The sequence below is a fragment of the Rhopilema esculentum genome, chromosome 4 (genome assembly GCF_057945365.1).
Source record: "Rhopilema esculentum isolate cy_ngs chromosome 4, ASM5794536v1, whole genome shotgun sequence".
In the NCBI taxonomy this organism is placed as follows: Eukaryota; Metazoa; Cnidaria; class Scyphozoa; order Rhizostomeae; family Rhizostomatidae; genus Rhopilema; species Rhopilema esculentum.
In genome coordinates this window covers 554,042-578,053 of record NC_142818.1, presented here as the reverse complement: position 1 = coordinate 578,053, position 24,012 = coordinate 554,042, and the positions used below count along the sequence as shown (strand labels likewise).

At 36.8% G+C, this 24,012-nt stretch overlaps 2 protein-coding genes across 3 annotated transcripts; one reads left to right on the top strand and one right to left on the bottom strand.

Moving 5' to 3' along the window:
- The first annotated feature begins 31 nt into the window (after positions 1–31).
- On the top strand, positions 32–11,457 carry LOC135690586 (DNA replication licensing factor mcm4-A). Its single transcript, XM_065208178.2, has 22 exons — positions 32–191; positions 511–769; positions 1,064–1,145; positions 1,865–2,062; positions 2,615–2,794; positions 3,407–3,461; positions 3,730–3,801; positions 4,231–4,401; positions 5,045–5,129; positions 5,645–5,791; positions 6,029–6,117; positions 6,641–6,743; positions 6,923–6,983; positions 7,161–7,276; positions 7,615–7,708; positions 8,300–8,454; positions 8,886–9,003; positions 9,200–9,299; positions 9,730–9,826; positions 9,989–10,033; positions 10,200–10,410; positions 11,215–11,457. The coding sequence occupies exons 1-22, from the start codon at positions 134–136 to the stop codon at positions 11,305–11,307; spliced, it is 2,589 nt and encodes an 862-aa protein (XP_065064250.2). The 5' UTR covers positions 32–133; the 3' UTR covers positions 11,308–11,457.
- Positions 10,914–22,172, bottom strand: LOC135690583 (uncharacterized). 2 transcript variants are annotated; one of them, XM_065208175.2, is made up of 2 exons: positions 21,874–22,172; positions 10,914–15,982 (listed from the first exon to the last, which is right to left on the bottom strand). In XM_065208175.2, exon 2 carries the CDS (start codon positions 15,845–15,847, stop codon positions 12,788–12,790), a length of 3,060 nt encoding a protein of 1,019 aa, XP_065064247.2. In that variant the 5' UTR covers positions 15,848–15,982; positions 21,874–22,172; the 3' UTR covers positions 10,914–12,787. The 2 variants fall into 2 exon arrangements, with proteins under 2 accessions (XP_065064247.2, XP_065064248.2); XM_065208176.2 differs by lacking the exon at positions 21,874–22,172 and adding an exon at positions 17,865–21,865.
- Positions 22,173–24,012: the final 1,840 nt, after the last annotated feature.

Below are 24,012 nucleotides of genomic sequence, written 5' to 3'. Positions count from 1 at the left end.
GCACATACTTGACCTCGTTTCTAATACACATGTGACATTTCCCGCGCTTTTCTCATTCAGTCAGCCATCAAGGAACCAAAAATTCCATAACTAAGTGCTGTGAAGGGTGTCAGTTCACGGATAAATATTGGAAATGTCAGCTCCGAGCACTCCTACTGGTGGACGTAAAAGATCCAGGACTGATTCTCCATGTAAGATTTTGCTGTTTGTCTTACACAGTCGTCTCTGTGATTCATGACCAGATCAAGTGCACCAGTCGTCAGTAGTAGTCCGGCGTTTGATCTCTCAACTACAGCGAGTTTGTTTTGCCATATGTCAAAAATAATTCATTGGTTTGGTTTCACGATAAGCTTCCAAATATTGCCATATTAATCAGGCAGACAAATAAACTTCTACCCAATATCTTAAAAATTATCTTAGTAAATTGTTTACGTATTTTTAAATGATTTTTTTGTAATGTTTTAAAGCTAGACTGCTAGATTTCTTGACAACATTGTTTTTGTCTTGCAGTATCTTCTGAAAGGCAAGGTGCTGAAGATGACAAAGGTTTAGGGTCAAACGATGTCATATCACCACCATCCCAGAGAAGAAAAGTAAATGACAGCTCATCTCCTTTGCCTTTTGCACCATCATCACCACTGAACACATCACAGCAAGAAGCTGATCGTACCTCGGTGCGTGGATTCAACACAAGTGACATTGATTTGAGCTCGCCATTGAATTATGGTACACCATCTTCCAGAGTTACTGGAACACCTCGAGAGGGAGCGTATCTTTTTCATTTACAAGATTCTCTAAGTAAGGTCTTCATTAATAGTCATTAACAATGGTAGAAGCTGATTTCTTGATGACAAAGTCTTCTGCTGTACTGTTTTCATTGTTTGTACCAATTCCTTTGATAAATAATCAAATTTATTGCTTTTGTTTTAATTTGTTTAATTATATCTTATATTGAAAAACAGTGAAGGTCTGTGTGTGTGTGACTTTGGTTTTGCAATCCATGTGTAAATAGTCCTCACAGTATCAAATGGAAGAGTTATTATTAGAACTTAACAGTTATCAGCCATGCCACACCAATAAGAGCAAGAATTGATGTCAGAAGTGATAGAAGAATAAGGCAAGTCAATGTTGGAGGGGACATACCTGTAAGTGTAAAATAGTATTCAAAAATTTTGTTGGTTATTTGATAATTCCAACAACAAAAGCAACTTTCAAAGCAACAAACTTTTAGCAGACCAATCACATCACTTAGGCATAAACCTTTAGCACATCATCTTATCATCACTTCAAGATGTTCTATATGTGGCAGATTTGCTGATTAACTTATGAAAATTTAATTAAATCACTAAAGATGTAAGCACATCATATCAGTCAATACTGATAAACATGTCAAAGCAGCAATAACAGATCTATCAACCTAGGGTATATCCAATTTGTTTTGATGTATGCCATCATTTAAAACATATTTTTTAAGAAATTTCCCTGCATTTAGTTCTTTTAATTTGCTTTGTTTTGATAATTTTTGTGTTATATTTGGTTAATTAAAATAGCTTGAATTTTCTTTACTTTTTCATTAAATGTGCTATTTCTAATGTATTCATTAGAAATGATAATATACAAACTGAAGTGAAAATAAGGTCTGGTAAAATAGATCACAAGCAAATTGGTACTGCACAAAAGATGATTGGTTTTAGTAAAATTGAGAACTTGATTTCCTAAATGACTTAGCCAGTTTGTAAATTGTGTTATCCTTGTGCATTAGAACTGTTTGAAGCAAGACAGCTTCATATTTTAGATCTTGAACTTTATCTGTTTGTTCAAAACATTCTCCATTAGCCTGGGTTTCTTCATTTTCTTTTAACAGCCTTCAGATGCAACAGAAGGAGCCCCCACAAGTGAAGCCACAGAGCCTAAGCTGGTTATTTGGGGCACAGATGTTGTTGTCAGCGATACAAAAGAAAAATTTAAGAAGTTTATGCAAGAATTCTTGGTTGATGAATTAGATGATGCAAATGATGACTTTGATCTGACCCAACCACTCTACATGCAAAAGCTTGAAGAAGTAGGCTTTCCTTTTGGACTACCTCAACATCTTAATTTTTGGCATTTTTAGGTTGCAGGTACTGGAGAAATGTGGTGAATCTTAGTTTTTAGGGAGGCAGCCACCTAGCAAATAAAGTAAATAATACCACTGACACTTCAGACAGAGACTTCCTCAGTACAGCTAGACTGAATAAGGACCCAATACTGACCTAGGGCCAGCATTTAGGCTGTCCATGGCAATGCATGTGGGAGACTTGACAGTCTTTCTAAGTCTTTATAGATGCTTGAGCCAGATTTGTCAAATTCCATCCTAAATTTTGTGGTGATCTTGGTATACTGCAAACTGGTTACAGACAGCTGGTGGTTTCTTCCCAAATAACTTCCACTAGTTTTTAAAATGAAGAATTTCAGCAAATTTTTCATTTACCTAGTAAAACTTACTTCAACCACAAAGCCATCCCAGAACCTTCCATAAGAATCTTCTCTTTATAGTTTTGCAAAAATCTATATAATTATCCATTTTAAGGCACCTTTTTGTAGTCAACTTAAAGGTGAATTGTTTTTCTCATAGATCTCAATCACAGAGCAACCATTTCTCAATATTGACTGTTTGCATCTCAAGGCATATGGAAGAGATCTGTATAGGCAGCTTGTTTCATATCCTCAAGAAGTTATTCCAACCTTTGATATGGCTGTAAATGAGTTGTTCTTCAAGGAATACCCTGAAGTGACTCTGGAACATCAAATACAGGTAGAATACGTCTTGAAACTTGTCGTCAACTTTTTTGACCCCCTTATATATCAATACCCCTCACATATCAATTCCCCTCACTGCACAGATCAGCAGGGTACCAGTGAATAAGCAAACATACAAAGTTATCATATCATTTATCATATCAAAGTTATCATAACTATTGGAGAGTGAATGTAAAACTATTAAAAATATTTTTTAATCACACCTAGAAACACCTGTACACTAAGCAATGGAGTGCACATTGAGAAATCAAGTTCAAAGAAATTTTGTGTAAGGCCAATATCACACTTCCTTGACACAATAATATAAAAGAAGCACAAGAAGTTCAAAAATTGTATGCAACATAACCAGGCTCAAGTTAATCAAGGGAAATGGAAACCTTGTTAGCATAGAGTAACAGCAGCATCTGTTACCCTTAGCAAAAACAGCGACCTGGGTCCAATTGACTGCAAGAAAGTCAATATATACCTATTACCTATATCAATGTTTTCATAACTGGCTACAACAGCATCTGAACAGTACCAGTATTCTTCGTACAGAACGACAGGATACCTCCGTTATTGATTTTGAGGCTGTGATAGATATCTTATTGCCTGCATCTTTTTACAGATAAGAACATTCAACACAGATAAAACAATGAACATGCGGTCTCTGAACCCTGAAGGTAAGATATTGTAATTAAGCACAAGTTATAGATATTGTTGGTTTAATGTAAAAACTGATTTCTGACCTTCATTTTGAGTTCTCTGATAATCTGCATTGCTGTTTTGTGTTTTTGGTTTGTATATATTAATTTTTTTTTAATATTAACAGCCATTAATTTTCAGGCAGTTTCAGTATCTCTATATGAATGCACAAATATGTTCATTTACGCATAGTTAAAATATAAATCATGACTAAAAGTACAAATAATTGTTTTATTTTTCATCTAGACATTGATCAACTGATAACAATAAGTGGAATGGTGATAAGAACATCCAATCTGATCCCTGAAATGAGAGCTGGTAAGACAATTTAATTTGCTGTAGAATCTTCTTTCAGCCCCTCTAATCTACTTTCAAAGAGTGTACTATTATCAAGCAGGAGCAAACAAAACAAATCTATAATGGAACGATATTGTCTTCCTATAATAGATTGTATTTCTTATAATATAGGTATCAGGTTTTAGAGTAAAATCATCGCACATTAAAGCATTCTGTGACTATTTACCAATTCCATTAACAGCCAGCTCAGGCCATTGAGTACTTTGAGATATATATTACTTTGTAAGGGAATTGGATATTAGCTGAGCATTCATCCCAGTTCCCCCTTTCCCAATTACCCCTGCCCTTCACTTAAAAAGTTGGTAGTTTGATTGGCATTTCAGCCAAGAACAACTGACCATTTTAATTGGTAATGCAATTTTGCATAATGGTAACTTCTTCTCTTTGCAGCTTTCTTCAGATGTTATGTCTGCCATGCCACTGCAACTGTAGAAATTGATAGGGGTAGAATTTCAGAACCCTCTGTTTGCCGCAACTGTAACACAAACCACAGTATGGATCTTATACATAACAGGTGCCAATTTTCGGACAAGCAGATGGTCAAATTGCAAGAGTCACCAGGTAAATATAGACTGAGCAAGATCTCAATCTCCAGAAATAAGGGCACTTATCTGGATCATTGAAGGAAATAATAGTTACTCTATTGAATAGATCGCAATCACTATTAACCATTTATTAATCATCCTTATTCCACACACCTCCTTTTTGGCACCCATTTTGGCACCCATTTTGTCCTACAATTGTGGAATCTCCTATTCAATACACAACATGACTCGTTCCTTAGGTCATTACTTCAGCTAGTGTTTACACCTGAGTCTTGATTAATCCATTTCTCTAATCATTCGTCCTTTCATGCAAACTCAGTACGTTTTTTGCTAGTAATTTTTTACCAGTTTATAAATATATTAGTAGTAGCTCATTAATTCAGTAAGCAGTTCTTATGTCGTACACAGAGCACAGAATCAGTGACTGTCTTGCCTCTTGCTCTGTATTTTAGAAACATTAGATATAGCTCTGTGAGTTCAAACAATATTTTAGTCAAAGGGTGAGTTCTCTTGTTAAAGCTCCAGATAGTGTTAACGATAGGTCGATAGATCATTAGAAATTCCTACCAATTAATATTTTAAAGCTAGTGTGGCTAAAGAGTTGATTTACAAGCAGAAGTATTTTCAATGTTCAAAAATGTTCTAGCGCTCTTTTTCAGATGACATGCCAGCTGGCCAGACCCCACATACCGTGATACTCTTTGCTCATAATGACCTTGTCGATACTGTTCAGCCTGGCGACAGGTATGTCTAATTTTAAATCAAATATGCTCAATCTAAACCAGAGACACTGTGTTTCTCAAAATTTATAGTGTTTGATATGCTTTGGAATTATCTTGGCTCCATACCATTGACCACATTCTATAAATTGACTTTTTGAATGTTCTCTCGCTTAGAAAAAGCAGAATTTTTTGTCGTAAATTTAAATGTATAATTTATCCATGCTTTGTATTTTATGATGAGTGAAAGCTTTTTATTTTCATGACATGGAATTTTCTGTTCTATTCAATTGGTTTTATTTTATATATATTTTACATTATAATGTCACTTCAGCTTTTATTTTGGATACCCCTTTTTCATTTGTTTAGCTGTGACAGTGTACTTTAAATTTTTCCTATCATGTGCTTGCTCCCACTCGATTATTTTTCTTCTAGCTTATAAAGTTATTTATTTTTTTTAATCTGAAGTCATGTTTGGTGCTTTGAAACATCTCTAGCGATTAATGGCTGTTTGCGATTAATGGTTGTATGCTCTTTTAGGGTTACCGTCACTGGAATTTATAGAGCTATACCAATGCGAGTGAACCCCCGGCAAAATAATGTCAATTCGGTTTACAAGACCCACATTGATGTGATTCATTTTCGAAAAACAGACAAAAGGAGACTCCACGAACGGAGTTCTGAAAGGTTTGTGAATTTTGCTGCCCATCCTGGCTCCGTTTCAATGTTAACCGCTATTCAAAGTTTATTGTCTTCCAAGCATCTAACTTTGGCCTAGAAGCAAATCTGGCCCTTCGTCTTTCCGTCTTAAAATTCAATTACTTTTACTTCTTTAAAAGTTCTATAAGCCTTCTTTCTTGATACCAGTATTTATTCGTTTAAAAATAGAAAGAAGTAGAGAAAATATTCATTTTTTGCTTTCAGCCAAGCTGCTTTTAGCAAAGAGCGAATTGATGAGCTCAAAGCCTTGTCTCAGCTGCCTGATATCTACAGAAGACTCGCCAAGGCATTAGGTATCATTTATATTGTTATCCATCAAAACGCGATGTATCTTGTCAACTCATCGTTCTAAACGAGAACAAGCTGCTTGGAGTATATCTTTAGTTGAAATTAGGTGGGATTAGTTGGGATTAGTTGGAAAAAGGCGTGCTTTTGTATGGTATTTTGATGGCTTCTAGGATTAAGATGAATTCTACGATGATAGGTGATTACTGAATCTACATTCCTAGAAAAACCTTGTTTAGATTTACACCCCACCCCTCTCTCCCATTTCAATGTCGTTATCTCTGCTATTGAAGTACACATACACCAGCTTGAAGGGGTGGGGTGGAGGGTGGCTTCAAAGTAATATGCATCTACTTTGACAGGCTCGTAGATGTTGGGTTTTCCGCAACAGCTGCGTCTAAGATGTAGATACAACTACAAACTGATATCAAATAAGAGGGAACTTCTTAAAAACTTTATTCCCTTCTAATTTTCTGTATTTATCTATGATTGTCTGGACAAACCTGTTTAGACTCATTTATTATTTTTTAGCCCCAAGTATTTACGAAAATGACGACATTAAAAAAGGAATTTTATTGCAATTGTTTGGAGGCACTCAAAAAGATTTTACAGCGGCGGGTCGAGGAAGATTCAGGTAAAACTTTGGGACCAAAAGTAACCTTATTTCATGATGGTTATATCACAGCGAAATCAAGCCTTGCAAAGGTCAATCAGAAAGATGTTTCTGAATCTGTTAATATTTGCCAGGTGGCTTGCTACTTATGCAGCAAGGTTTTAGAAACAATAATTTAAATTCATCGTGTTTTGTTCTAGGTCAGATATCAATATTTTACTTTGTGGAGACCCAGGAACAAGCAAATCACAGTTACTTCAGGTATACCAGTTTGCTTGTTTTTTTGGATATCAAATTGTACGCAAGAAGTTAAAATACCGTAGTGAGTCTTAAGAAAGACTGAGGAATAATTAACCCGAAAAACTTAAGACTGTTTCTGACAATTTTTCTATCACCGTTAAGAATGCTTTTACAATTTGGTTTATTTTTGAAATTCAGTATGTGTACAATTTGATACCTCGCGGACAATATACATCTGGAAAAGGCTCATCTGCTGTTGGTCTCACTGCTTACGTCACAAAGGACCCTGAAACGCGACAGCTTGTGCTTCAAACGTATGTGATTTCCAAGCATTATTTCTTCGAATTTCGATCAATTTTCCCTTGCTTCATTCCCTCCAAAAACGTGCAATCGTCATAGAAGTGCTGCCTTTTTTCACGTGTCTATGCGATTGGTAGAGAGCATTTTTCTACTGGATTATCAAAGGCTCACTAACCGATTCGGAAATTTATCCTAACCTTATCCTTGCTTTAAACATTGCTTTTATTTTTCTCCTGCTCTTCTTATTTCGAAGTAATGTATTCTATAATGTTGATAGTAGTTTATACATAAATAACTAGCATTTGCGTTGTTTTTTTATTAATGTGGTAACTTTGGCTTGTTTTTATTCAAGCGGAGCCTTGGTCCTCAGTGACAATGGGATTTGCTGCATTGACGAGTTTGACAAAATGAACGACAGCACCAGGGCTATTCTCCATGAAGTTATGGTACGCTTCCTCTGAAACCTTTTGCCCTTGCATTGCTGTAATAATTTGCCAAGTCATGCCGTACATAGAGGTAGCCAAAGAGAACACTGCTTTCAACAGCCACTAGTAGAAATCGCCTTTCCCATGAACTTGATAGTTTTTCATCCCGTGAATTATTTTTCTGTTCGCTTCCATATCTGCTTTCACAGTTTTACACTTGAAATAAATTATGTTAGGATAATGACGTAGCACAGTTTTAGTTTAATAAAACAGGAATCAAAGCTGTATTTTTGCCTTTTTGTCTGTTGATGGGACTGTTTCCTATAGCACATTGTAAAGTTCTACAGACGCACCAGAGCTTCTGGCACTTTTCTCTCTAATGGATATTGACAACTTCCAACTTGATTTAGTGCTTTTTGTATAAAAATGAAATTACTTTAGAATTTCGCCAAGCCACTGGTTTTGATTGTGATTGAATTTCTGTTCTTGTCAGCTGCATTGTCTCAGTGTAGATTTTGCATGAACTTCCATCGTGATTTTTTCCATTTATTACAAGTATTGTTGGGCCGTAAAGTACTTGGTAGGAAAATGACGCTGAAAATTCTATTTCAGGAGCAGCAAACTTTGTCGATAGCAAAAGCTGGTATTATCTGCCAGTTGAATGCACGGACTTCGATTTTGGCTGCAGCAAATCCTCAGAGGTCTCAATGGGATGCAAATCTGACCATTGTCGAAAACATACAGTTGCCTCATACGCTGATGTCAAGGTAAAAAAAACTTCTAAAATTGAATTATTGCCAGGTTCGGAAACCCTTTTTAAGGCCCCGTTGATGAATTGCATGTCATATGCTAGTGAACCGAGAAAGACTGAATTAGCTATATTGGTAAGTGGTTGACACAGGTCTGTTTCTGTTAAACTGTTTCTTTGTGAAACCACTTCTCTGTGAAACTGGCTCCAAACATATTTCTATAGGTCAATGCTTTCGTGATATTACGAAACTTGTTCTTCTAGGACAGAAAATGCTCCCTAAACAATGTAAAACTTGCAAATAACAAGCAAACGGGGCCTGTTGGCTTTAGTGTATAACAGCTTTATGATGTTATCTTCTCGACATCTGACATGGGAAATTACTTGCAACTTTTACAAGTAGATAACTAGTTTGATAAATCACACAATGTTTACTTCTCTTTTTCAAAGGTTCGATTTAATTTTCTTGATGCTTGATCCTCAAGACGAGGTTTTTGACAGAAGGCTGGCCTCGCACTTGGTATCACTCTATCATTTGACTGAGAAGCAAGCTGAAGAAGAACTTTTGGTGAGTATATGATAGAAAAGCTAAATGGGTGTTGGTTTTTCTATCTTGTTGAATGCCAATAATTCTGCTAGCCAATGAGTTTTTTGCTATTTTGGTAGCGAAGCTGTGCGTTGAATCTCACGCGGTTTGTCGTAATATTTTTGCACTTGCTCTTGAAGTTAAAAGATAAACATTGACATTTTTCGCTATTTAATAGGATATGAGTGTTCTGCGAGATTATCTTGCATATGCCAAGAACAACATCAACCCGCGTTTGAACGAGGAGGCTGCGCAGTCGCTGATTCATGCGTATGTTGGTGAGTTGCGATTATACTCTAATTCCAAGCTACTCAATCTCTTCTGATAAAACATTGACATGATCAAATTTGCAAATTATGAATGGATCTGCAATCAATGAATCTGGTAAACCAACCTTAGATGCGTGGAGCGTAATCTTTGTCTTCATAATCCCTGTACTTCCTTTTATCCCAAAATGGCATTAATATAACAATGTTATTAGAATGATTTGTGCCTTTGCCATGTTTTCAGAACGCTTAAGTGTAGTCTCTTGATATATAAAAACTAGAAGAATTCTACTTTACTAAAGAAGTTGTTTTATTGCAAAAACATATCAATAATGTCCATGTCATACTAATTATCTAATTGCTCGCATTAAGTTGTCTAACTTAAACTTGAGCTCCAAAAGTTATGACTATTTTTTTTGATTGATAACCTGATATTTTGAAGACATGCGAAAGGCTGGTAGCAGCAGAGGCGCAGTCACCGCCTATCCAAGACAACTGGAATCGCTGCTGCGGCTCGCAGAAGCCCATGCCAAAGTGAGGTATGGTAGCGTCGTCGATTATCAATCAACATTAACATTATAATCATTATCACCACCGTTAGATCAGTGTCTCGTCTTGGATAAAAGGAAGAACTATAAAAATGATCAACATTTGTTTATATTGCTAATACTGCAAATCAAATCTTGAAATTTTATTCGCAGGTTTTCAAATGTGGTTGAGAATGTTGACGTCGAAGAAGCCAAAAGGTATTTGGTAGTGTTATAAAATGTTGCATGCTAACCAAATAGTTACTGTGATTCTATTTTAATTCCCAAAGATGCACACATATAGTCTACAACAGTGGAATAATTTAATTGATACTAGTTGATTTAAAGTTTTTTGAGTTAAGAGTTGATTACAATTCTTTTGTAGACTTCACAGAGAAGCTCTTAAGCAGTCTGCCATGGACCCAAAAACAGGAATGATTGACATCAACATTCTGACCACTGGTCTTAGTTTGAGCGACCGCAAGCGCCAGCAAGAAGTCTCCAGGGCCTTGTCTGAATTTATCAAAAAGAAGGGAAAGGTACCCAGCCTTCCTTTACAAAAAACGTTCGAAGATTTCAGAGATCAATCGGATGAGGTATGGCGTTTGTTCTGTGGTTTTTTGACGTAGATATTGTGGATGAAATCTTGCCACAGAAGGAATTTTGATTTATCATGTGGCTACATTTTTACTTCAAACGATAATTATTGATTGTTATGGTAAAGCCACAAATAGAAATTCCCTACCATAATTAGAATAATGACTAAGATAAAGTTTTGATTTCTTTGTTGTGCAATAGGGTTTATTATTGAATTACCTAAATCGTCCGATCAAACTTTAATCGAGTGCTGTGTATTCTTGAAAAGAATTTACAATTGAAATTGACATTGAAGTAGTCTGCTTAAAGTAGACTGAAGCAGGCCTCGTGGCAATCACCAATCGATCTGTCAGGTCATCGTAAGCCAGCTGACAACAAGTAGTTTTTTTTGTTTTTAAATAAATGAAATTTATCCAACGTTATTGCACATCCATCAAGCTGTTATCGGAATGGCACTAATAAAACCAACTTTAGTTAGCAAAAGCAACTGAACCAGCGAATATTAAAATTGATGTTCAATGTAAGTTGAAAATAAAAAGTTTAATTGATAGAAATGTATATTTACAGTTGTCTCTACGCTGTTATTTCAATACGAACAATGATTCTACTATACGTCAGTGTCGAACGAAGGAATATAAGCAACGCCTCTCCATATAATGAAATGTGTCTGCGTAAAGTATTATTGAGTTTACACGATTAAGGAATAAGACGTTCTTATGTCCTAAATATTGTTTGAAGCCAATTATTTCCGCTTATTCTTTGTTGCTAAACTTTGCCTAAGAGTTGTTCGGTTTCTTTTCCAGCACATCAACAGGGATCTCTTTATGGCTGCATTGAAAATCCTCAGAGATAAAGATGACCTGACTTTCAACGAAAAGAATATCCGACCCTTGTAAATTAACAAACTGTGGTGTAACTTTTTTAAAAAGGTGAAGAAGCTAATTAAAGCCTGCGAAACTTATAAATGTTAATTCTTTCTTTAGTGGATCGACATGAAGAGTTGTGTAGTTTTGTAAATTCCATTGAATCATGTTCTATCAACAGTATCTAAGGTCGGTTTTTTCATTGTTCTTTTCTTTAAACATTTTGACTAGTTGAATGTGGAGGAAAGGGACTTAAAAAAGCAAAGCAGTAACAGAGTCCAGAAAACATTGTGGTTCTTCGGCAGTTAGCAGAAGGAAGGTTATCCAAAGAATCAGTAGTTTTGAGGAAGGCCAATGCATCACTTTACGGGAGTTTTTAAAGTTGGAAGAAAAATCTCGAACTTGTCTATATTGCTGACAAAGTGTAAAGATCAAACCATAAATGATTTTATTAACGAAAATTTCAAACGGAAAGCTACAAGGAAAAATTCTAGGAAGGCGAATAGGGCAAAATTTTACCCTGAGAAGTTGAGGCGTTTTTATGAATACTGGGCGGGAGCTAAACGATATTCCAAATACAATAAATGTTTATCTTCTTAACCGAATTAGGGTAGGCTGTTTTATCGAGGAGGTTCGTAATATCATTTGAAGTCAATAAAAATGAGTCAAGATAAGCGGATTATGACTGTGTAGTGTAGGGCTCAAACAACGGTATTTGCCACTGTTTCAAACAAAAGTTGAAGCTGATGGCAATTACTAATATTTGCACGGGAACATAATGGCTTTAAAATTACTTCATGGTTATTTCTAGCCATAAATCCAAAATCATAAAGGGGTCATAATAAGTGATAAGGGTGGTGTTAGTTTAATAATGATTGAATATAACCCCTGTCCCCTAAATAAGGCACCATGAAGTTCGATACTGTTTAAACTGCATTTGTTATAAAGACTATATATTGGATATTTAATAACATAAAATATACAGAACAAATATAGTATTTGGGAACGAAATGCTTTCCCTGGTTGTAACAATCTAAAGGGTTTTCCCCCGTAAATGACGTCATTGTGATTCAAAACCCTTCTTGGCGACAAAGAAATATGGGAGGTGTATCGCTCATTCCAAGCAGCGTACGAGGCTTTTTAGAACAATAGAATTCTAAGGGATCTTTGTGGGGCTTCTCAAAGACAAGACTTTTGTCTAAGGCTTATGTGGCGTATGAGATTTTCGTGGAGTGATTAGCCCCCCAAAGCATGTTTTTTGTCAACATTTTTAGCTCCCCTAATCCCAATACCTTATTTTAACAATATTTTTAGCTATGACTTCAATAAGCGATATTTTTATTTTGATGAACTGAGCCTATTCAATAAATCATGAAAAAACTGAGCCTATCCGCCGACGTAACAGTTTTCTAAATCTTTATACAAATCAGCTGTTAAAGAATAATTAGTTAAGTAAATCAACTATATTTGTTAATAAAATACATTTAATTAAAGCATTCGCTTGTGTTACGCGTTATACATTACTTTCTTTCAGGTTTTTCCCAAAGCCTTGAAATGGTGAAATGAGCAATGAACCAGAGTACACTTCTTTGCTTGACGTTTCTTTCTCCTCCACATCTTTGTCAGCACCTGAAGTGTTCACTTTAATTAGTTCACTAGATACCGTCCTGCGCAGCGTCTCTGGCACAGAGATCAACTTAGTCTGTTTATATTGGATTTTTTCTAGACTGTTCCACCCACTGGAACTTTCTGCCTCGTGACCTACGAATACCTTCTCTCTGGATTTGTACATAAAGCCTTTCTTTGACAGACTTGATAACGAGGAAAACTCTTTTCCTGTTGCCTCTCGTTTTTTCTCGGTATGGTTGTGATCAATTTTCACAATTGCAATATCATATTTTGTGTTTCGAGGATCTCCTAAGCCATTGACTCCGTCTGGCTTTGACTCTCCCAAAGCTGTTACGTTGTTTTCCTTCTCAGTGACGTCATTTTGCTTTGAACAATCTACATCATCGAGTGAAGAAAACTGAATTTCTTCTAAAACAACTGCCACCTGGTTCTGTGCTATTACGTCCTCTTCAACCCTGGTACAAAATCCGCCGCTAAGAAATGTGTTGTTTTCATCATTTCCATTTCCGACACTCTCAGCAGCAGTTTCCAACGCAGACGCCTCTTCAATTCTTGATATGCTCCAGTCGAATGTGAAGTTATCATAATAACTCACTGATACTTGTGTCCAGGGAGATCTGCGGTAAGGGACGAAAATTAGCCATAGCTCTGCCGAATAAATCATTCCCTGGCGCTCTAAAGCTTCTTCCATTGAAAGCATTTCTTTTTCTGCAAACGAGCATGCTGCAATGTCTTCTTCGACAATGCTGTACTTGCTGCCTGTTAAATCATCATGATATCCAGAAAAATCGACCTCGTAAATGGATTCATCAACCGATTGATATTGCTCAAAGAGGTTTTCTTCTACGATCAGAGGGCTCGCTTTGCGGGTAGATTCATTTTTTGTTTCAGGCTGATTTTCTGCCAAGTCAAGCTGCATTTCTTCAGCACACAAATTTTTCAGACGGCTGCCTTGTGTTCTGATTCCCTCTCCCGCCTCCTTATTTACATTATTGTTAGCATCTGTCATCAGATAATCAGTGTTGTTTCGATTTTTTGATAATTTTTCGTCGTCAGCAGTATCGTACGAAAGCAACCTTGAACTTCCTTCAGCCAAATCATATCTAAACATACTCCAAACATCTTCCTCTGCTTCTGTCAGGATTTCTGAATCACGTTCGTTGAGACATTGGTCCAAATAGTCTTCAATCGTAACATCTTTTGCACGTTCGTTGAGACATTGGTCCAAATAGTCTTCAATCGTAACATCTTTTGCACGTTCGTTGAGACATTGGTCCAAATAGGCTTCAACCGTGACATCTTTTGCACGTTCGTTGAGACATTGGTTCAAATAGTCTTCAACTGTAACATCTTTTGCACGTTCGTTGAGACATTGGTCCAAATAGTCTTCAATCGTAACATCTTTTGCACGTTCGTTGAGACATTGGTCCAAATAGGCTTCAACCGTGACATCTTTTGCACGTTCGTTGAGACATTGGTTCAAATAGTCTTCAATCGTAACATCTTTTGCACGTTCGTTGAGACATTGGTTCAAATAGTCTTCAACTGTAACATCTTGTGCACGTTCGTTGAGACATTGGTTCAAATAGTCTTCAACTGTAACATCTTGTGCACGTTCGTTGAGACATTGGTTCAAATAGTCTTCAACTGTAACATCTTGTGCACGTTCGTTGAGACATTGGTTCAAATAGTCTTCAACCGTGACATCTTTTGCACGTTCGTTGAGACATTGGTTCAAATAGTCTTCAACTGTAACATCTTGTGCACGTCCGTTGAGACATTGGTTCAAGTAGTCTTCAACCGTAACGTCTTTTGCACGTTCGTTGAGACATTGTTGCAGATAGGCTTCAACTGTAACATCTTTTGCACGTTCGTTGAGACATTGGTTCAAGTAGTGTTCAATGGTAACGTCTCTTGCACGTTCGTTGAGACATTGTTGCAGATAGGCTTTAACTGTAACATCTTCAATACGTTCGTGGAGACATTGGTTCAAGTAGTCTTCAACGGTAACGTCTTTTGCACGTTCGTTGAGACATTGTTGCAGATAGGCTTCAACTGTAACATCTTCAATACGTTCGTGGCGATATTGGTTCAAGTAGTCTTCAACGGTAACGTCTTTTGCACGTTCGTTAAGACATTGTTGCAGATAGGCTTCAACTGTAACATCAGTCGCAAGTTTTTTCAGACATTTGTCCAAATAGTCCTCAACCGTAACATCCGTCCTGCGTTCTTTGATACATTGTCGCAGGTAGTCCTCAATCGTAACATCCACCGTACGTTCGTTGAGACATTGTTCCAAATAGTCTTCAACTGCAACATCTATCTGGTGATTCGATCTGTTGTTGTCTGAGTAATCCATCGGTATTTGTTTCGCCTCATTCATACCCATCTCGTTTGACACTCTGACTGCTTCATTACCTCGAACAAAGTAAACTAGGGTCTCATTTTGCTCCTTGAACTTCCAAGTAAGATCTTTTTGGTACTTGGCATACTGTTGCTTCATTGCATCCTGTTTTTCGCGACACATGTAAAGATCAAAGTCTAGCTCAGCAAACAAATATTTGATTTCTTGGGCAAATGCTTTATCGAACTGGAATAATCCCTCGTGTATGCTTCCATCTTCACTATGCCTCTTTTTCATTACCATTCCGTTTGTTTTGTTTCCAATTGACCCCTCTTTTTGAATCAAGTTGGGAATTTGTCTCATCCATGTAGCACTAATTATTAGTCTGGTTGAGATGTAGATGACAGAGACACTTCTCACTGGAGTTGATATCATCCCAGTATAACTATCTTCAATCTCCATGTTGCCACTTCCTCGCAACGAAGCCTTTCCCACGATCGCTCTGGCGTTGGTGATATGGTAATGGATGGAGACGCATCTTTGAAAGCGACGAAGATTCACGTTGACTAGAACGAGACACTTTCCTTCGATGCTTGCCATTTTATCGTCAATTTATGCTTCTGGGGCTCGTGACGAACAGGAAAGGGCAATAGATAGCGCTCTAATAAATAAAAATGGTGAAGTTCTTGCGCATGACTTTGTTGAAACTGGCGTTGGTCTTCGTTTATCTACGAACTTAAGAGAGAAAAAGAATCAATTTCTATCCCTGACAATTGGAGTATAATTTGACACATGCGATAAATTGTTATTTGCGATGTATAGGTATATGGTTTTGGCTGCGTGTATTCGTTGATATGGTGAAAGATTGCTATAACCGCATAGCATTTGGCAGCTTCTGCAAAGAGGTCTCCAGGCCAGTTCACTGACGGGTAAAGCTTGCACAGCGACAGATAGACGATAGAAAAGGAACCTAGCAAGGGAGCTTGTGTGACATCATATCGATGTAAAGCTACTGTGAAATGATATTAAAACATAAAAAATGTGTTTACATGAAGAATAGTTGGAGCACCGGAAAATAGAATATAAATCAAAGAAATCTTGGCATCTGCAAAATGTCTGTAGTCAATAAGTACAATCGCAATGGTACAAGGCCAGAAAAATGCGTTAGAAAAAAGATCAATTTTGAAGGATAGTATAAATAAATACAAAATGCGGAAAAGCAGGCACATGGAACAACGGCCTATTAGCTTTGCTCTTTTCCGCTTTAAGCAAAGGCATTCTAGACAAAAAGAACGGGTTTTGTCTTTGGTTGCCAGAAATGCAAGCCGCGCATTGCTGGATTGGCTTCGTTTGCTGATTAGACTCTGAACCTGCCGCAAGCTGATTTGTAAATACTCAGTTGAACTGCCAAACAATATTTGGGCTATAGAAGGATAATAACTTCAGGACAATCCACGGAGAATTAACCTTTAAGCGAAACATGATATTCAAAAGGCGTTATACATAACACCTGTCTAGACAGAACACATTTGTCTGTTAACCAAGTTCTTTCACAAAGCGAAGTCTACTTAAGTCCGTTAGTTGTTCTCATGATCTGGGAACGAACCAGGCCTAAGCACAATGACCCCTTTCTACTGGCTAAAATATAACAAGATGCAACTTTCAATACACTACAATTCTTTCTCAACAGCCAAAAACTCTGACCACCGGTTCTTTATTTTTTCTCACTGTTTATCATTGCTCCGCTTGTTGATCATCTTGAATAGAAATGATGCGATTTCTAAGTGAAAATCATCACTTTGGCCGAGCCACGATATTCTGAAAACTATTTATTTCGAGCCAGAAAATTCTTGTTAATATTATGGATATTACCTCCCAGAACCATATGCCTATGGCTCTGCCAACTACGTATTAGAAAATTAAATACTCTAGCACAGTTCAAGCTCGATGAATGTAAATGCTGTATCTCGAACTATCTGGAGGTAGGGCACGCTTGTCTGGTTTGCTTAAAACATCTGGTAAATTAAGAGATGAACTGTCAATAAGGCTTGAGTCTGGCCAGTCCGAGCCTCAACATTCTTAAATGATTTATTCTTATCCATATGTCTGGACACTTGCACTTGGACAAGATTCTGTTCTGGGACCCTTGCTACTTTCTGTCGCTGGAGAGCGGACTGCGACGCAGCAGGGTGATCCAGCATGGCACTTTGATTCACAAAATTTATTCTATAGGAAACCATCTTTGTGATAAAACCGACCATTAAGCTGATCAAAAACTAAAAACTGATAACTTCTCAAGACCTCAACCTTAATGAACCGCTAAAAATCTATCTATAACGATTCTTGTCGACGATTAGGCACTAATATCCTGTTAAACTGACATAGATGATTGTTAAAACAATTCCTTGCAACATGACTTCTCAATGTACTAAAATTGTGATTCTAAAATGCAACTTGTACTTGGAAAAACTCACAAAAACTTTTGATTCTAAAGTCCGCGGAAAAATGCACTTCATAAAAAATCATGAAACATCAACGAAGCATGAACGTAGTTACCAAATCTGTAAACCATTTCTCTCTGCATACAGCTATCAATAATTCAATTAGCTTCTCTTACCAGTAAATACTTTTGCGATTTCGCTTGTCATCTACGTGTCCTGATAAGCAGCCAAGTTTACGGCAACATGATTTATCGATTAAAGTATGTCCTGGTGGAAGCAATCTGAACATAATCGTTTTCCACTATCGCAAAAGATAATTTTGAAAATAGGCGGCCTTGCCTTAACGAGAAACGGAGAGCAATTGCTTCCCTTATGCTCAAGTGACACCTGTGTGGTTGAAATGTAACGCCTGGAATGCAGAAAGTCAATAAAAGCGAATAAAGGACCAACCAAACGAACATCACAGCCAATAACACCATTTTTAATCGTCTTGTCTGCTATTCAGTGTGGGACATTACAGCTGATCTGTTTGTTTACATCCATGCCCAGTTTTATCAAAAATTATATTAATGCAATTTAACCTCGAGATTGGATTTCGTTTTAAATCTTAGAGGGACATTCTTTGGTCCCAATGTTTTGCAAGACTAAAGCCCCTTTGGAAAATCGAGTCAATCGATTTATTAGTGACTTTTGAGGAATCAATGATTGATCGACAGAGAAAGATTAAAAGGTTATAGCATGTTACATTAATTTCGAATGAAAATATGAATTTAGGATGAGATTTCACTTCGGTCAAGCTAAACTTCACTAGAACAGGCACTTTTTGTAAGAGACTATTTTCGGGATACCTGAGCAGTTTCTTAATCGTGTTTTGGATTTAGTACTAAAAGACGTTTTTAATGCATGTTTACAACGAGCTACGTTTTAGATAGAAAAATAATCACAAAAGAGCCGGATAACGGAAGCTCTTCCAATATACAAAAATAAGTACCGATTCAGTCGTTTATTAGCAAAGAGTTCGTCTTACTAACATGGGTACACAATTGTCCAACGAATCATTTCTACCTATCTTCAATAATAATTTTCGTAACATGAAACACTAGCTTGGGATTTTTGTAAAGCACTTTTAAAATAATTTTTTAAAAATTACGAATTATCGTCTCTGGTGCTTCTGATACTCTGGGAGATCAAGTATTTATAAAATGAAACTTTGCTTGATGTCTTCTTTACAAAAAAGCAAACAAATACATTTCAAACAGTAGTGTAGTGCTATGAAAATAACAAGGGGGGCTCTTGCACACAATGTTGCTATGAACAATAGCACAGTAGAAATTTGCTAATTTTCGGCATTAACAAGGGGAGGTCAGTCTCCTTGAACCCCCTAGCACTACACCTCTGATTTCAAAAAATAAAATTGTTGGAAGGGTGCAATGACTTTTGCCGAGCCACAATATTTCACCTGGTAAAATGCCCTCACCTTTAGCAACAGATAAGAATGCAGGGAAGTGAAGACTGAAGCTCTTATAAAAAGTCAATAGTCTTATAAAAAGAAGATGAAAGCGAAATCTTCACTTCAAACCGTAAAGACATTGGTTGCATTTGTTGCTGTTCGACTTTTATTTCTGCTTCTAATTGCTTTATCTGGCATTATTCTAGACTGTTCTAGGGTTAGCTTCTCTGATCCTGTCTCTACACTTGTCCTCTTACAGGAAAGGCAGTTAGCCCTTAACATCTGGTTAGACTGTCCCAGGGCACCTCGATCGTTGTTACCCTAAACCTGACAATCGCTCACAATGCACTATAAGGCTGGCTGCTAGATCCTCTAGATCACATACCTAAACCTGAGAAGCTGATGATGTAGCTGTTATTTACAATATTTTTACATGCTAATTTTCCTTCTATTTCATTCACTAGAATTCTTAAAGTAATATATGATTCATGGTAGGAGAAAGAAACAAAAATTGCGGTACTTTGTCTTCACAAACAGTTATAACATAACAGCAGTCATATATCTAAATATCACCTCTAGCAACGTTGCCCCTGTGGAGGATTTTAACTTTGGCACTAAAATCTGCAATACATTTTTTATGTCTTTGGGTTTGACGGTATAACAAATGCCGAATCAGCAAGCTTTGGAAAAAGTACTTGGTAAAAGTTTTATTCGAGTGAATAATTACGATAAATCTGCGTTGCCCCCTTCGACATAATGGCTTTTTTCATAACAATAGAGAACCTTAGTACAATCAGAGCTTTTTCCATGCTTTCTTGTTGTTTCGAGGAATAAAGACGGGTGCTCTGCTTGATCCCTGAATCTTTGGTTTTTGCACATAAGGCCTGACTCTCTATAGACTGAGAGGAATGAGATATTGAGTAATTCTAATTCTGGAAAATTACTTAAAACTTACAGAAAAGACCCTAAACGTGATAGCATAAATCCTAACAAAATGACAACAACAAAAGCGGCCCCAGTGCATTTTACAGTCGCTAATGTACCTTATATGCATTCTCAGCTCTCTAGAAAATTCAGGGTGCAGTTTCAAAGTGTAAGACCATCTACAAATATTTGGCAGAAAAATTTAAATCTGAAATCGAGAGGAAATCGGATACTTTTGTAACTCAGAAACTCAAAAAAATAACTCACTGTGTCTGCCCCACCATATGATTGCTCCATACATGTCTTCGATCTTAACTTGAAATATACGCATTTATGGCTAGCATGTATTTTCGGTGCTGAAAACTGGGGTCAAAATTTGTATATAAGCGATAATAGGAAACTTTGCTTTCAAAACAAGACTGCTCTAAACCTGTGAAGGGGCACCCGCTGTTGGTGCAATGTTCCCATAAGTGATGAATAGATTCGCCTTGGTGCTTAGTTTCAATTTTGTAATGATCAATGCCAAAACAGGGAAGTTCACACGAACAAACACTTACATGAATCTGCAGTATCACTTTCAATTTCAGATGCAGATTTTCTTCCTGTATTAGGTACCGAAATACATTTTTGATAAACAGGCAAATGAAAATTTTACTGACGTACGAAGCCCGAGGATTTTTTAACCTAGCAAATTGGGGTCATATGAGAAATCACCATGTTGGCGCAAGTTATTGCATATATGTGTTCAAAAATATTTTTGTAAATATTCTATAAAAATAAGAAAACGACTCCCAGTTGCAACCATATTAAAGATTCAGCATTAATTGCGGGGGCGGGGTTCAGTGCCACCAGTATCCTGGTTTCTGTTAATCTAGAGTGATGAACCCTGAACTCTTTATAGATATTTTGATTTGAATTTCAACCATACCTTTTAATCCTAGATACATTAATAGTTTCAATTTCAGATCAAGGCCCTGAAATAATCCGAAGCAGGTACAATAATGAATAAAAGCATGTTGTTTTCTAACAGTTCAATGTTAAAAGAAATTGTTAAAAAAGCAAAACAAACAAAATAGAGGTGGCAATTTATGGGTTTGCTTTTGGCATTTCTTTGCAAATTCGCACGAGAAGACACTGACGACTGCATTTTGCAGACATTTTTAGGTCTATTAAGCTGATTACAAGTAGAGTCTCAATTCACCTTAACTGACTTTGTCCTCTGTTTCACTCTAAATTGTTTGAAAGGACATTATATTACAAATTTGCAAATGCTATTTTTGTTCCTATGAACAGTTTAAAGGGGCTTTAAAATAACCTGCAAATGAGAATTTCGGTAAAATTTTCCGCCTATTGTTACTTCCAACGGAGTCACATGAAGTAAAAACGTTTTTTGTTGAAAACATATCGACCATAACCATTGAAACCTTGTTATTTTGTCAACTTCATAGCTTTCGTGTGAATCTTTTTTAAAATGTTCCTTCATTTTCGAAAGTAGACTGTAAAAAAGCAAATTTGAACTGCTTTACGGGCGAGGCAAATCACACAAACGCACAGGAGTAGGAAGTTACTTTACATTCCCAAACTGAAACGAAAATATATTTTTTACTTCTATTCAAATAATCAACAACAGAAAGAAATAGTCCTGCGTATGTCAGTAAGAAACTCCTGGGTATCCTCAAGTTTGCATGCAAAAATGTGTCATACATTTGTCAGCCCAAGTGCCAGGTGCATTTTGAGTGCGATTCGCCTGATCTGTTTCGATACTAGCGCGGATGTTTACCTACGGGCTTGGAAAAAGCTAGAGTGCTTACCTGATGCGATCGAGGTAATCAAACAAAGTTGCTCAGCATTAAACTGCAACAAGCGCAAGTAAATAGTAGAGCTTTAGTCATCAGCTGCAAAATACACAATGATTGAAAGCTGCAAAAGGCAAACTTGTGATCAGTTCAGTTCTCACCAGCCAGACCGTCGCTTTATTATGCAAAGAATCTCGCGCTCATTCAAAGTATTGGAAGTATTTGCTTACAATCGATCGATCTACAACAAGCGTGCGTAAGCCTTTGAAAAATGGCCACAGGTCACCGTTCATTTGCAGTTTTCAAAGAATAGTGCTTTATTCGGGCCGTCTTAAGATTTTAATCTATGACATATTAATTCAATTGGTCAAGGCGAACAATCGCATGGCAATTCATCTTGGCTTAATCAATAAACAACACAAGAGCTCGGAACTTCAAATGAAAAGGGATGCTGCTTAAATTGTATTTAGTTATTTAGTTTAGAAAGTAATATCCACAAGGGGGAATGGCAATACAAATAAGCTGGTTTCTGAATGCAAAACACATCCTTCGCGTTTTCTCAAGGGCGTTGTGTAAGAGTAGCTTGGGCGGGACCTGATATCTGTAGCTTGAATGATACATACGAAATACTGTATGTTTATGTGATACCAGTCCATGTCTACAAGGGTTTGTTTAGAATTCCAACAAAGGATAAACCTGGTCAAAGGGATGCACTCTCAAATACAGACATTATTTAAAACGGTTGGACAAACTCTCGATGTTATTTACTAGGATAAAATGAACTGTAAGGGCATGTTTAGGCAAAGAGGGTTTAAATAATTCAAGTGCTAAATAAATCTTATTTTTGCTTATTCTTCGTATCTCAGCAATCTGAGGTGACCCTGATTCTAGTTATATTTCACAAAAAGTGAATATAAACTCAATTATCTGCTTTTCTTAGAAGCTTGCTTCTGTAATTTAACATGCCTTTCTAAGCATTTGCCAAATGAAGAAATTATTAGCATGAATAGAAATTCAAACAAAACAGTTTTGATGAGTTGAGTCCTCTTCTCCGGAAAGCTTCCATTCACAACTAGATGGTATCAAATGCAACAGTTGTATAAGTAGCAAGCTTCCATAAATTGTCCGAAAATAACTATTACGTAATAAAGCCTTCCGAAATCATATCAAACTGAAATGTTTTGTAGAAGCATGCGCATGCCCATTCAGTGGTGGTGCCAGCTTGTTCAGAAGGGGGGGGGGGGGGTATTGGGCTTGACTAATGAGATCACGCCCTCTTTGCTTTGATTCAGTGCTTTATACAAGGCCAAGTGAATTTTCCTTATGCGAAAATATGATCTACCCCTAATAAATTTAAGAGAATATGTGGACCATGTTTTGACAAAAGTAGAGGGAGGGGATAATTGCCCCCATACCCCTCTTGCCGCTGCCACTGTGCACATTTATAAAAGAAAAGTTTGCCCTAAACCCAACCTTAATAAAAATATGCCTTTGAATACATACATACTCAACATCAACTGGAAAGTGAACTTTCCTAGGTAATGTAAAAGACCTAAGTTGAATTCTCTAGATAGAGAATATTTGAGACGCGTCTGAATTTACGCGATCCCAATTAATTATTCAGAACTATGACGAAACGTCTGACATTACAGGGTATAATTTCCATTGCACACAGACACCATATAAAATTAACAGTCCATTGCGGTCTTGGAAATCGTTAAATTGCAAACACAAAATTTCATTTCAAAGATAGAATTTCATGTCTTTTGGGCTAGGATTCAGCTGACCACGATAAGGTTTTGACTGGAAATCAGCTTGGCTGCCCGAAACTTTTTGATTTACTTTCCTGGTATCCTGGAAATACTGCTAAGGAATGTTTTCTTAAAGTTGTTTAGCAAACTGTATTGCATTCACTTGTCTTCATGCACATTGAAGTAGTGTTTTGAAAGAGAGCATGCAATTTTGAATTTCGATATTCAAGACAGCACACTGACAATAAGCAATTACAATATGTGAGTGGAACAAATCACAGTGTACCACGTCTTCTGACCAGAAAACGCGCCTGAAAACGCACACTTCCTGGGGGTATCAGCGTCCAGATAACGTTACTAAATACTAAAATTTTATCATTGTCATAGATCAAAAATATAAATG